Source organism: Salmo salar, chromosome 25, assembly GCF_965601325.2.
Source record: "Salmo salar chromosome 25, fSalSal1, whole genome shotgun sequence".
Lineage (NCBI taxonomy): Eukaryota > Metazoa > Chordata > Actinopteri > Salmoniformes > Salmonidae > Salmo > Salmo salar.
This window is the reverse complement of record NC_138315.1, coordinates 16,613,613-16,627,156: the sequence shown is the minus strand read 5'-3', so window position 1 is coordinate 16,627,156 and position 13,544 is coordinate 16,613,613. Positions and strand designations below refer to the sequence as shown.

Genomic DNA, 13,544 nt, shown 5'->3' with positions numbered 1-13,544 from the left:
AAAACAAAGGAACAGATTGATGCACTGCCAAAGAGGAAGGTCTTGGTTATAGCCTCTGTGGAAATGAAAGAACCCTCCCTCCAGTGTAAAATTCCTGAAGAATGATGTGTAACAATGTACATTTCAATTCACATTTGATGCAAAAATGATGAATCCATCCAATAGAAATCAGCATGTGACAGTCAGACAGTGTTCAATCACTTCCATTGGAACGCTAATAAACTATTTGGCCGTCCCCCTTAGATAGACTGACGTACTCTATTTGAGAGCAAACAGATGCGCATCTAAACATCGAGGGCTGCACAAACTACATCACTCTACAAAAGGTAAGTCCCTCTTTTGCACCTGTTGTATTTTATGAGATTTTTCATGTATATTTAATAAAAACCTGAAATTAGAACGTTTTGTTTAAGAAATATTTGTTGCCAGGTTAATCTTGCAAAATGTACTTTTTTCGAAATAAAGCAGTTTAAAATAAAAGCTTAGTAGGCCTTTCACTTTTCTGATATTTTCTCACACAACAGTTATATGCCTATTTTTCATCAATATTTGGCATGTTATTTATAAAAAATCATAATTCAAAATGGAATGCCTGATATTTGTTCAGAACATATTACTTTATTTGGATTTTATGGACAAATAACTATGTTTTAATCTTTACCATTTCAAGGGAAAAGTTTATTCTGAGAACATGTAAATTCCTATGGGCTATCTTTAACAATAGCCTAATTCAAATATCCATTCTGAAAACAGAATGCAGTGATAACATTGTGTTTGATTAGAGACAACGTCGTTTTTGTGAATATTGATGTCATTCATGTTTTACTAACACATACATTCTGTCTCGACGCAGATGGATACTACAATCCTCAACATGTTTCTGGCTACAGTGCTGCTCATGGGCTGTGTATGTGTGGTACCTCTCCAAGGCCAGAAGCCAGGACAGGTGGACCCCCTGACTCTGAGCAGGGCATCACAGTGCTGGACCTCCTCCTCAGAACTCCTGCTGGAGATGCGCTCCCCGAGGATCGCTGACACTGTGCCTGCCTTCTGGGACCTGATGGTGTTCCTCAAGTCGTCAGACAACAGGAAGCACAGTGCTCTGTTCTGGGACCTGGCCCAGGTCTTCTGGGACATCTATGTGGATTGTGTCCTGTCCCGGACCCATGGACTGGGGAGGCGGCAGCTAACTTGGCCCCATGAGCAGATCACTGCAATGCGCTCACTCGTCACTGACAGTAAGTACCTGTCTCTGACACCTTGCTCTCCAGTTAACAGTTTGGGCATGGATACTTTTTAAGGAGCCGAGTTAGGCTCTGTCTGTGTGTACAGGATACATTTTCTATTGCAACTGATATCAAGGCTGATCTGGTGCCATAATTATAACACAGAAGTAGCCTATAAACGTGTGTTGTGAGATAATGACTGCTATGTTGTGTGTTGCTGTACATATCATTGATTAGTAAATTGCAAGTCATTGTTAAAAGATAATTACTATGAGATGATGGGATCTGATCTGTACCCATTACCATGCTTATATCTCTGAATGAACATATTCACCACTAGCAATGAATCCGTTTTTCTGACTTTATCTTGCAGAATCTTTTGTTCAGGACTCACAGACTAACGTCTCCAAACTGAAGGAGTCATCTCAGGGATGGCTAAAGATCCAGGTTCGGCACTTTGGACCAGGCATTTTAAATCACATCATTCGTACCAGGGGGATCAAGAGTATATCTATTCTTTAACCACGCATTATAATTCAACCAAGTCCATGTGTCCTCTTGACTTTTTATACCTTTGAAGTGTTGAATAAAAATATTACATTCAGAGTACTTCTCTAAGTGTGTGTTGTGGGTATGACAATATTTGGATGCCACTGTACGTCTGTGAGGATGAGGGTGACTCATCTGTGTTTATTACAGCTCCATTGCAACATTTGGAGAAGGTGAAACCACTGGTTGAAAATATTGAAACGGGGCGTATCCTATGGAATTGGCGTGAGGAATGCTCGAAGTACTGTACTGACTTCTCGCCATTTGTTACAAAACCTCCCGATACTTTCAAGGAAATACAATTACTTGTAGGTGTTATCTGGAAGAAGACAGGATCTTTGGGGAAAAAAATGATATTCCTGTAGTTTATGTCACCTCTCCAAAAGTACAGGTAGGCCTGTTTGGACTTGAAATATCAGGACGCACATTTAGACTTCGAATGCAGTATTATTCCTAGCTGAGGAACTCCGTCCCTCAACAATACTTTCCCCAAACTTATTCTTGGGTGGGGCATTTGTTCTAATTAAACAGTAAAACAATAGTATTATACACTGTATAGCCTTTTTGGACAGTGTTATTTTTTATTGGACAGAGTGTATGACTTGTTATGGGTGAATTAATGTAGATTTGTCATGGTTTCTCATTCTCAACCTTACGTCTATAATAGTGTGTACACTATATGACTTTCAGAATCCTAACATCGCTGAGCCCCTCACATTAGACGTCTTTCATGTCACTAAACGATGTGGCACAGACGGCGGTCACACACTGCAAGATATTTGGATTGTTGATACCACGCTATCTCGCAAAAACATTGTTGGTGCACTTCAGAGCTGTAACGATTTGACGCTTTGGTTAATTAAAGTCAAGTACAAAGTACAGACGCATACTAGTTGTAGTCATCGCTCCGGTTCGTGAGTCTACACTTTTTGGGTGATGCGAAACAACGTCATCGTCTCACTGGTTTATTTTCTGGCGAGCTCGCATTGGCTGTCGCTGATCACCGTTCTCAAAACTTGTCCGGGCACATCTCACACTACAAACGTTTGAAAATATCGGGAAGTCTGGGATTCCTGAAAGACGAGATCGGTATCCCTCGGATTGCGTCTCTTGAGCCGCTGACATTAAACCAGCGTCGGTGACGGCAACGCGCCCAGATTAGGCGATGGCATGGGGTTTTTGTCTCCGATTTTAAAAAACTTCTCTGGGACAGCTAAATCGGGGCCAAAAACGTGTAGTGTACACCCGGTTTAAGAGACGTATTACTGTTTTATATAATTATGTGAGCATAATCTTCTAGTGTTTTAAGTATGAGCTCTTCTATAGAATATACATGTTTCGTCCCCCATGGTTTCCTTTGATTTGTAAGCGGGTGGAAGTTGAAAATTAGACAATTCTAGAAAATAATTATGCTGGGACAAACTAGAAAATTCACTGAGGCCCCTAGGGGTCCCCATCCCCCTGAAAGTTGCTGCACTAGAGGGCTATCCAATTGATTACTCACCTGAGCTAATTGATATTTTCAACTGACATTATATTAATACCATGTACAGAGATTGTAAATTCACAATATGTATTTACAGATATCAAACATAGCAATCATATTGGTATTTCGACAGGAGATGGATTTCCAAAGGCTGCTGTTGCAGGTGGAACAAGCCCTGAGCAGTGAAGAAGTACAAGCACTTGCATTTCTTTGCAAAGATTTACTGGATAAAGACCTGAACTCAGTGACCACAGCTAGTAAACTCTTCTCTCTTCTGATGGACCAAGAACTGTTATCCCCTGATCAACCTTACTTGCTTGCTGACCTACTACTCACCATCCAGCGGAACAGCTTGATGCGAGGCCTTGGCCTCAACAACCAGCTACCAACAACCGGCCTCATCTCTCCTTATAGGTGAATATATAGGCCACATTTACTATAACCTCATCCCCAGGCTTAGTGTTGTCGGAGGTGGCTGGCAATTAAATGATTAGTACATCTGAATCCATACATCTTCCCCCACAATTGAATACAGACAAAGATAACTTACCACTCATGACACGAATATAAACACTTGTTGTGTTACAGTTGATCACTCCATATACTGTACTGTAATATGATGTTCTCTGAAAAGCGAATGACACATTGTATCTAACCACCTGCAGAAAGCTGCTGTATAACCTGTCAGAGAACATCACTACAGATGAGTTGAGGGAGATCAAGTTCTTGTTGAGTAATGAACTCCCTCGTAGAAAACTAGAGGACAACCTGGTGAGTATGTCAGAACAGTCTAAAATTCAATATGTGTTGTCCAGAGTAGGGCAGTCACCTTTTATTTTGTGCAATTTAGTGCTTATCTTGATGGAAGAACTGACGTTATACATTTTTCTTTATTCTTTCAGACTACCTTGCAATTATTCCTGGAAATGGAGAAAATTGATATTTTGAGCATCATAAAACTAAACACTCTTGAAAGCATTTTTGGAATTGTCTGCCCCATGTTGAAAACAACAATCAAAAAGTATAAGACGCAGAATTCCTTAGCTGGTAAATCACATATGCTGAACAATCCAATCCCTTGCCTGTCAATGATTTAGAACAGGGATATATGACTGCGATGTTTTATGCTATTCAATCAGGGCCAGGAACTCAAGAGACAGGGGTGGGACAGTTCAGACCAAGATCTGTGTCTGTGTCTGAAGCTCATCCAGGAATCCAGGTAACATACAATGCTCGTCAGCGCTCCTTTTTATTTCTTACATTATATCCAGTACTCATGGACACATTTCAGTTCATATCTTGATAAGCTACTACAGTATAATCCTCACAGACTCTCATGCCTGTTTTATTTGTTTTCCTTCAGGCTGCCTCCATGCTTCCAAAGAGAACTGTCTTTTGTGAACTATCAGGTGACTATCCACTGGGCACAAACTGGTCGAATCAACGCTGAATCACCTCCTACTAGAGAGTTGATCTTCAGCGGTTCATTTGGTCTCCCATCCAGGGTTTTAACCAAGCCCAGCTTTTATATGTGTTACTGACTACTATTAATGTGCTATCGTGAGAATGATTTTTGAGTGACCTCTTAAAAACTAAAGTCATTCCAAAAGGTAGGTTTAACAGAGCAAATGAAATGGGACCATACTTTATCATCAATGATGCTATTAGTCTGGCTTTAATTCCAGTGTGTCTACAAATTAATAATTAATATGTTGGATTCACGTCTCAATCTCAACCGAAAATCAAAATTAAAGAGTAGGACTAAATCAAACTTTAAATGTACTTTAAATAAAGTTTCATTTGATTTAGTCCTATTCTTTAACTTTGATTATTGGTTGAGATGGAGACGTGAATCTAACATATACATTATTGATTTGTAGACAAGGTGGAATTTGTTGACCATCAAACAAAATTCAATATCACTTTTACTATACAGTCAATAGCCTATTAACTTGTCGACAAGTTAACAAATGATGTTGGATCTCCAACTAAACCAAAAAAAGTTAAAGAATGGGATTAAGCCAGTGGCTCTAATGAAACTATCCAAGCATTAAATGTTGATATTTGGTTGCGTTGTCAACCAAACACAATTCAATATACATTTTGTAATACAGTAAATTGCCGAAAGTTAGAAATATATTACAAACTAATGTAACAGTATTTATTCAACCTTAAAATGGGTAACACATCCATGGCCACATTTTGAGGTTAAGGTAACTATAAATGTCTTCTTATATAATCATATTAAGCGTGCATGTTCAAGATAGCATGAATAGGTCATCGCAGGTCTGTGGAGATCTTCACAATTGCTGTAATGCAGAATCATGAACAACATCGATCACTTGCACTATGTACTTTTAATGTTATCTCAATTGCAATCCAATTCATTTGGTTGTGCTATTAGATAAAGCACAGTGATAATATATCAAGTTGTGTAAATACAAAATATGTGACATTGTATTCCCATTTGAACTTTTGTTTTGCTTTTTAATGGTTGAAAGCGTGGCGATAACACATTTAGATGACAACTAAACCGAAAATCAGACGTTGTTTTCCCATTGGAATTTGGTTGTGCTTTTAGATGTTTGAAAGCATAGTGATAAAGCTTTGGGAATTCAACACATTTCTGGCAGTCTTTTTGACTGGGTGAATAAAGGTTGAAATCTCATTGATCAACGTCTCAACCAAATATTACCCAAATTTCAATGTTGAAATGACACGATGTGCCCAGTGGGTACTGTCAATGTCAAATCTTCTTCAGTATGTTATAACATGCTCACCTTCCATTTCCTGTTTGTCTTACACATTCCATTTTCTTTTTGTCTTAGTTGAACAGTATAGCCATTCTGACGAGACTCTCATTCCCCCCACTTACTTCTCGAGTTCACAGCCTTCAGCCAAGGTAAGTGTCTAATGTTCAGTCCAGGTTTTGGGGGCCACACTTATTTGCTGTATATGCTGTATTGGACCATACAGCATACATCAACAGGAACACCCCACCAGTATTTACATCAGAGGCTATGGCCATCCCTCATGTCTGTGTAGTAACTTGTCATTACCTTTTCTTGCATTCCCAGGTATCCTGTCTGAATCGATCTGACACCTCTCTGGGTAAGTCCCACACTGAACATGCTGTGCCGCACTCTACACTTGTTCTCTGTTTTGGAGTACAGTACAGAACTCACATGACCTTTTTGTGTCATCTTGGTCTATCCACACAGCAGATGTTCGGAGAGTCTCATATTCGATGGATGCAGTACTTTCACATGGGCTGAGTCTCCTAAGTACCAATGGGGACAACTGTGCTGCTCTCATTAAAGGTCAATTCAGAATGTATAATGCCAATCTGCAAAAGGGGCCTGCTGACTCTTCCCTCTCCTACTCGCTCTGTTGGCTCATTGGCATCACTGTTAAATGTTAGCTGTATCATTGATGCATTCTTACCTGATCCACGTCTTCTCTCACATAGAGTATCATCATGTTTCATCCACATCCTCATGTGGAGACAATAAGAACTTTGGCCCAGCAGATCCTCAGACAGGAAACACCAAAAGAGAGGTTTCCCTTATAATTATCTTTTTAAAGGAGCGTTGACAAAGTCATGTCAGTGCCTGCTTTTACTGAAAACGGACTGTAATGTATAGATTATTTTAGGTACACTAGTTGTTTCTGGGATTATGGATTTGTATATGATGTACAGTGCATTCGAAAAGTATTCAGACCCCTTGACTTTTTCCAGATTTTGTTACGTTACAGCCTTATTCTAAAATTGATGAAATTGTGTTTTTCCCCTCATCAATCTAAACACAATAGCCCATAACGACAAAGCAAAAACAGTTTTTTCAATTTTTTTGCAAATAATAATAAAAAAAGCGGAAATATCACATTTACATAAGTATTCAGACCCTTTACCCAGTACTTTGTTGAAACACCTTTGGAAGCGATTACAGCCTCGAGTATTCTTGGGTTTGACGCTACAAGCTTGGCACACCTGTATTTGGGGAGTTTCTCCCACTCTTCTCTGCAGATCCTCTCAAGCTCTGTCAGGTTGGATGGGGAGCATCGCTGTACAGCTATTTTCAGGTCTCTCCAGAGATGTTTGATCTGGTTCAAGTCCAGGCTCTGGCTGGGCCACTGAAGGAAATTCAGAGACTTGGAAGGTGAACCTTCGCCCCAGTCTGAGTTCTTGGTCACCTCCCTGACCAAGGCCCTTCTCCCCCGATTGCTCAGTTTGGCCGGGCGGCCAGCTGTAGGAAGAATCTTGGTGGTTCCAAACTTCTTCCATTTAAGAATGATGGAGGCCACTGTGTTCTTGGGGACCTTCAATGTTCCAGACATTTTTTGGTACCCTTCCCCAGGTCTGTGCCTCAACACCATCCTGTCTCGGAGCTCTACGGACAATTCCTTGGACCTCATGGCTTGGTTTTTGCTCTGACATGCACTGTCAACTGTGGGACCTTATATAGACAGGTGTGTGCCTTTCCAAATCATGTCCAGTCAATTGAATTCACCACAGGTGGACTCCAATCAAGTTGTAGAAACATCTCAAGGATGATAAATGGAAACAAGATGCACCTGAGCTCAATTTCGAGTCTCAAAGCAAAGGGTCTGAATACTTATGTGAATAAGGTATTTCTGTTTTTATGTTTAATACATTTGCAAACATTTCTAAAACCCTGTTTTCGCTTCGTCATTATGGGATATTGTATGTAGATTGATGATAAAATTGTTTTATTTAATACATTTTAGAACAAGGCTGTAACGTAACAAAATGTGGAAAAGTCAAGGGGTCTGAATACTTTCCGAATGCGCTATATGTGTTTTCTTTCTGTAGGAACTGGGAGAATATTCTATGACAGGAAAAAAGAGAGGTTTCTGTCTGATCATTAACAACAATGACTTTAGAAATTCCCCTCAACTGTTAAAAGAAAGAGAGGGAACACACATTGACAAAAGTAAGATCATCTTTACTTGTAATACTTACTATACCGAAATACTTCCAATACCTGTATGTTGGTTGCTTTTGAAGCCCTAGGGCTAAACCACAACCACTTGTATGTGTGTGTGTTTTAGAGAGTTTGGTGAGTGTGTTTAACTGGCTGGGCTTTGAGACACAGACTGAGCCAGACTGCAGTCGGGAGAAGATACTATCTCTACTTGTGGAGCTGAGCAAACGGGATCACAGCCAGATGGACTGCCTGGTGTGCTGCGTTCTGAGCCACGGCCTAGAGGGAGGTGTTTACGGGGTGGACGGGCTAGAGGTCAGTGTCAGGGAGCTCACAAAGCCCTTCTCTGGACTGGAGTGCAGCTCACTGAGGGACAAGCCCAAGCTGTTCTTCATTCAGGCCTGTCAGGGCAACAAGGACCAAAAGCAAGTGTTCATCCAGTCTGATGGCCCAGGACCAAGCTCTACTACCACCAGCTCTATCTGCACTGATGCAGTGGTACACAGAGACTCCATTCCCACTGATGCTGACTTCCTTCTGGGCATGGCCACTGTCCCTCACTTTGCCTCTTTTAGAGACAAGAAGCTGGGCACTTGGTTCATCCAGTCGTTGTGCCAGAACCTCATCAACTTGGTGCCCAGGTTAGTGCTCAGAGATATGCTTGGTCTCTCTGTTGTTAGATTCTGCCATCGGTACACAGTGAAATATGACGTACAGATGTGAGCGTATTGTTGGTAAATTAATATCAGGTTTGATTTCCTCTCATTGTTCTCTCTCTGTCCAGTGGGTATGACTTGCTGTCCATCCTGACCAAGGTGAATGATGATGTCAGCAGGAAGACCAATGGCATTAAGAAGCAGATGCCCCAGCCTGCATACTCACTCAGAAAGAGGGTGGTCTTTCCCATTCCCAAAGAACCACCTCCCAAACTGTGAGCCACAAGCATTGGCTTGAGACCACTAGAGCAGATTTCTTTAATGGTCGTCACCTTTCCCATCTATTCAGGGACTGATTCAGAAACTAGTTGAGCGGACTCTCACCGACGATATTAATCAATGGGGAAAAGACTAGTACTTGAATACCACTGCCCTAGACTGAGAGACTGTCTCCACACTCCTGTTTACACTGCACACCTCGGGGATCCCTCAATTATAAACTGCTGTGTTTTTCCAAAACTGAATGTTAACTGTTTTTTACACCTTATATAAAAAATGAAACGCAGTATAAATATATCCAAAGAACTGTAAATAGAACGTTTCAGGAAATGTTTTTAAAGGGTATTTTTAAACGTTGTAGAGGAGAAGCAAGAACAACCGAAGAGCACTTAATATGCAACGTTTTCCACGTGTTCTTTTCTCAATGGTCAATTTCTTACTCCCTTGCACATTGACTTCCTAAATGAATACAAATAACATTTTCAATCAATATTGATCATGTTGTTGTTGCTGCTGTTTCAATACATCACAGTGTACTCCTTGACACCACATGTCATATAACACATCCAAGACAAATTCTATGACAGAAGAATAAAAAATATGTTCAAACATGTATTGGTGTGGTCATGAGTTGCACTATGGCTCTGTTGGTTCTTGTGTGACGCATGACATGCGTCTTGGTCCGAGCTGGCTTGGGTTTTTCCCGACGTCTGACATACGACAGGTCTGTCACAACAACAAGATGGCTATCACTAGCAGGTTTGAACAGAAACTTCAGTGACAGTTTCTCTGGATGAAGAGGATACATAGAGTATCAGTAGCTTACCACCACATCCAGTTGCTCTTGTGTCTGGTGATAAGCTGTTCTCAACAAACTGATGGTTACATCCTTCTCTATCAGCTCACCAGCTAGTACCTAGAAAGCCACACACACTCAGTGACTTCAGAGGTAAACGATCCCATTGTCCGAACCACCTACAAGTCAAATTCAGGTTAACATTGGTAGCAACAAATATCCTCTGACCTGTATCTCCTCCTCAAACCTGGCCTGGAGTTCTGCTATTTCTGCCTCAAAGGCCTTTCTTTGGTTATCCTTTTCCTGTTCACTTTTGTTCAGCTGCTCACGTGCTGTCAGAGATGAGAAATATACCATTTCTAAATATCAACACTGAAGCTGAGGAGCTGTATAACAACTCTACTTTGCACAATTGTTAATAACCTCACAATGCATCAGTTGGTCCATGAGATGCTTTTCCTGCTCCTCTTTCCAGCTGTTCTCCTTCCTTAGCCAGCTGCTACGCATCTCCTCAAATATACTGTCCTAGAGCAGTAGGGAAAAAACACCATTTTAATTTTCAATAAATAAATCTACCTTTTTTTTTTGCAGTACATTTCACTGAAAAAATGTGAAACACCAAGTTCTGACTGGTGCCATCTGGCAACAGGTGGCAAGGCTAATTCACCTTGTAGGTGCGGAAGGAGCTTTTGAGGAAGTCATAATCTTTCTCCAGCAGGGCTGTGAGGTTGACAAGCAAAGAAAGGGTGAGAGTGATAGGGACAGGTTGAAGAGATACAGTATTAGTTAGACTGTTAGGCTGCCACAAGTCATTGTTTCTTGTTTAATACCACATCTCTCCTCTGCACAGCCCTTCTCCCCCTCCAGAGTCTTGGTATGGAGGGTCACCAAAGCACTGATCTCTGATCTGTGGGCCTGCATTAGCTGCCTGTAAAGCAGAGGGAAGTGGTGACTGGGAATCACCTCTTTGTCAAAGGACCTTATTCCAATTTGACAGTCTAGCATGAATTGACACCACCTCTGCTAGCTGTGTGGGGCATAAAGTACCTACTCCATCTCCTGTTGATGCTGCTGCCTAACTCTCTCAGCTCTCCGCTCTGCTTCGTCCAACAGCTGTGAAACAGAGACATGATGAAGTCAGGAGTCAGAGGTCCCCTTTAGATGACCATGTTGGAGAAACTATCTAGATATCTCACTGCACGGCAGCTGTGCTGGTGGGACCGCCGTTCATCCTTTAGGAGGTCTGTCAGTTTCCCCATCTGCTCCTGCATGTCCTGCAAAAAACCCTGCCTAGAGAACACAAAGGCAATAAGCCAAGCATGTTTAGGCCAATAACTCTGTAATCCAGAAGAGCAGATTTCATGCACAGAATGTTACTATCCATGTCAAACTACCCAAATCAACTATATCAATGGTATTTGAATGAGTTCTGTGCTTTGAGTGACATATCATATTGACAACTGACTAAACACAGGGAAATTAAAAACTCACATGTCCATAGTTTGGGGAAACCCAGTGGTCCACTAGGCCTGAGGTCTACACTGTGCAAGTTCTCAGGTTTTTTGCTGGGATTCTAATATGAGGTCATAGTTAACTTCTAGGTTCTCACAAACGTTACTGTTCCAGAAAATCTCTGTTTTATTTCATTTATTTTTATTTCACCTTTATTTAACCAGGTAGGCAAGTTGAGAACAAGTTCTCATTTACAACTGCGACCTGGCCAAGATAAAGCAAAGCAGTTCGACACATACAACACAGAGTTACACATGGAGTAAAACAAACATACAGTCAATAATACAGTAGAAAAATAAGTCTATATACAATGTGAGCAAATGAGGTGAGATAAGGGAGGTAAAGGCAATAAGTAGGCCATGGTGGCAAAGAAAAGTAGAAAAACTTTTTTTTTTCAAATCCAATGTATTTTCCATGTAGATTCCATGTCACAACACTTTGACAGATTATGTTGGGAAAGCTGAATTCTCTTGCTAGAAAATGTAATTTCTAGTGCTCCTCATTAAACCAGTAGATGCCAGCATTCATCTATTTTCTGACGTCTAAACGGGTTCCGTGGGACGTCCCAATGCTGAAGTCACCCCAATGACGTTGACATTTCAAACGGTTAAAGTAACACTTACGAGAAAAGGCTGCAGTATAACTGCAGTTAGAGTGCAGTATACCTGCAGTATGCTACAAATACTGCGTCCAAGTCGACTGCAGTTTCAAACTTCAATGTTTTTTTAAGGGAAGGCTACGGGTTAAGGTTAGGTTGGGAGCAGCATTTTCCAAATTCGGTCCTGGGGACCCTAAGGGTTGCACATTTTGTTTTTTGACCTAGCACTACACAGTTGATTCACCCCTAGGACTGAGTTAGGGAAGCGCTGGGTTAGGGTTTACGGCACTAACCATTATCTGAAATCAAACTGATATATTCACAATACCCAATTTTCAATGTACTACAACTGCGGAAAATAATATTTATTTGACCTGATGAACCGGATGTTGTTGATCAGTTGTCGAATGATCAAATCGGATTAGTGTCATGGGAGGACCCAACACTAACTGGATCCTATCCACATTAAGACTTCCGGTTTCCGGATTTTGCCTTCAAAATAAAGGTTTGCGGTAAAACGTGTATGATAAGAAAAATAGTTTTTTTTGCAGCTTTGTATAGTGCATCATTTCAAAAGTATGTAAAAAATAATAAAAATAAAACGATGTATAAGGACATGGTGTAAGAATCTAAACTAAATAGATTTTCTACTTTATATACGATAAAGATTATTATAAGGTGGAGCTTAAGTAAATTAATGTCAAGAACATAATAGCCTACTGGTAAACAGTTTTGTTTTATAAACCCTTATTTTGATTGTATGATTGTTGTTTATTTACTGGTGCTATTGTTCAAGGATGCAATTTTGAAATGTAATGTTTAAGAAAAGTATTTTTGTTGTATTGCACAAACAAATTGCACCGTACAGGAAAATAAAATAATATATAAAAAAAAAAAAAAAAAATTATATATATATATATATATATAAAATAAAATGATCGTGTGTCCTTAAAACCAGGGTCCAGTCTACTCACTATAGTCCCTAGAATACAAATCAGATGAGTTTTAACAAAAAGATAGGTCATAGGAAGTGTTGGACTTTTACGGAGTGTTGCTGGCCTTTTAATTCGTCCATCACATTGGCCACAATGCAAATCACTGTATATGGAATACATAGACTTTATAGAGTAAAATCTTAAACAAATCAAATGTTATTTGTCACATGCGCCGAATACAACAGTGAAATACTTACTTACAAGCCCTTAACCAACAATGCAGTTTTAAGAAAAATAAGGGTCAAGTAAAAAATAGATATGTAAAAAAACAAGACATAAAAGTAACAAATAATTAAAGAGCAGCAGTAAAATAACAGTAGTGAGGCTATATACAGGTGGTACCGGTACAGAGTCAATCAATGTGTGGGGGCACTGGTTAGTCGAGGTAATTGAGGTAATATGTACATGTAGGTAGAGTTAAAGTGACTATGCATAGATAATAACAAGAGAGAGTAGCAGCAGCGTAAAAGGTGGGAGGGGGGGCAATGCAAATAGTCTGGC

At 40.2% G+C, this 13,544-nt stretch overlaps 2 protein-coding genes across 4 annotated transcripts; one reads left to right on the top strand and one right to left on the bottom strand.

Annotated features, from left to right (window-relative positions):
- Window positions 1-1,970: 1,970 nt before the first annotated feature.
- Window positions 1,971-9,755, top strand: casp10 (caspase 10, apoptosis-related cysteine peptidase). 3 transcript variants are annotated; one of them, XM_014173323.3, is made up of 13 exons: window positions 1,971-2,166; window positions 3,395-3,675; window positions 3,927-4,032; window positions 4,164-4,308; window positions 4,401-4,480; window positions 4,625-4,670; window positions 6,090-6,163; window positions 6,339-6,372; window positions 6,486-6,581; window positions 6,731-6,819; window positions 8,096-8,216; window positions 8,335-8,848; window positions 8,992-9,755. In XM_014173323.3, exons 2-13 carry the CDS (start codon window positions 3,398-3,400, stop codon window positions 9,140-9,142), a joined length of 1,734 nt encoding a protein of 577 aa, XP_014028798.3. In that variant the 5' UTR covers window positions 1,971-2,166; window positions 3,395-3,397; the 3' UTR covers window positions 9,143-9,755. The 3 variants fall into 3 exon arrangements, with proteins under 3 accessions (XP_014028798.3, XP_014028796.3, XP_014028797.3); XM_014173321.3 differs by having other exon boundaries at window positions 6,483-6,581; XM_014173322.3 differs by having other exon boundaries at window positions 1,976-2,166; window positions 3,359-3,675; window positions 6,483-6,581.
- An 8-nt stretch (window positions 9,756-9,763) lies between these two features.
- On the bottom strand, window positions 9,764-12,435 carry flacc1 (flagellum associated containing coiled-coil domains 1). The gene is made up of 8 exons (XM_082968932.1): window positions 11,430-12,435; window positions 11,135-11,228; window positions 10,990-11,051; window positions 10,769-10,866; window positions 10,606-10,658; window positions 10,367-10,463; window positions 10,167-10,270; window positions 9,764-10,058 (listed from the first exon to the last, which is right to left on the bottom strand). The coding sequence occupies exons 1-8, from the start codon at window positions 11,435-11,437 to the stop codon at window positions 9,957-9,959; spliced, it is 618 nt and encodes a 205-aa protein (XP_082825058.1). The 5' UTR covers window positions 11,438-12,435; the 3' UTR covers window positions 9,764-9,956.
- Window positions 12,436-13,544: the final 1,109 nt, after the last annotated feature.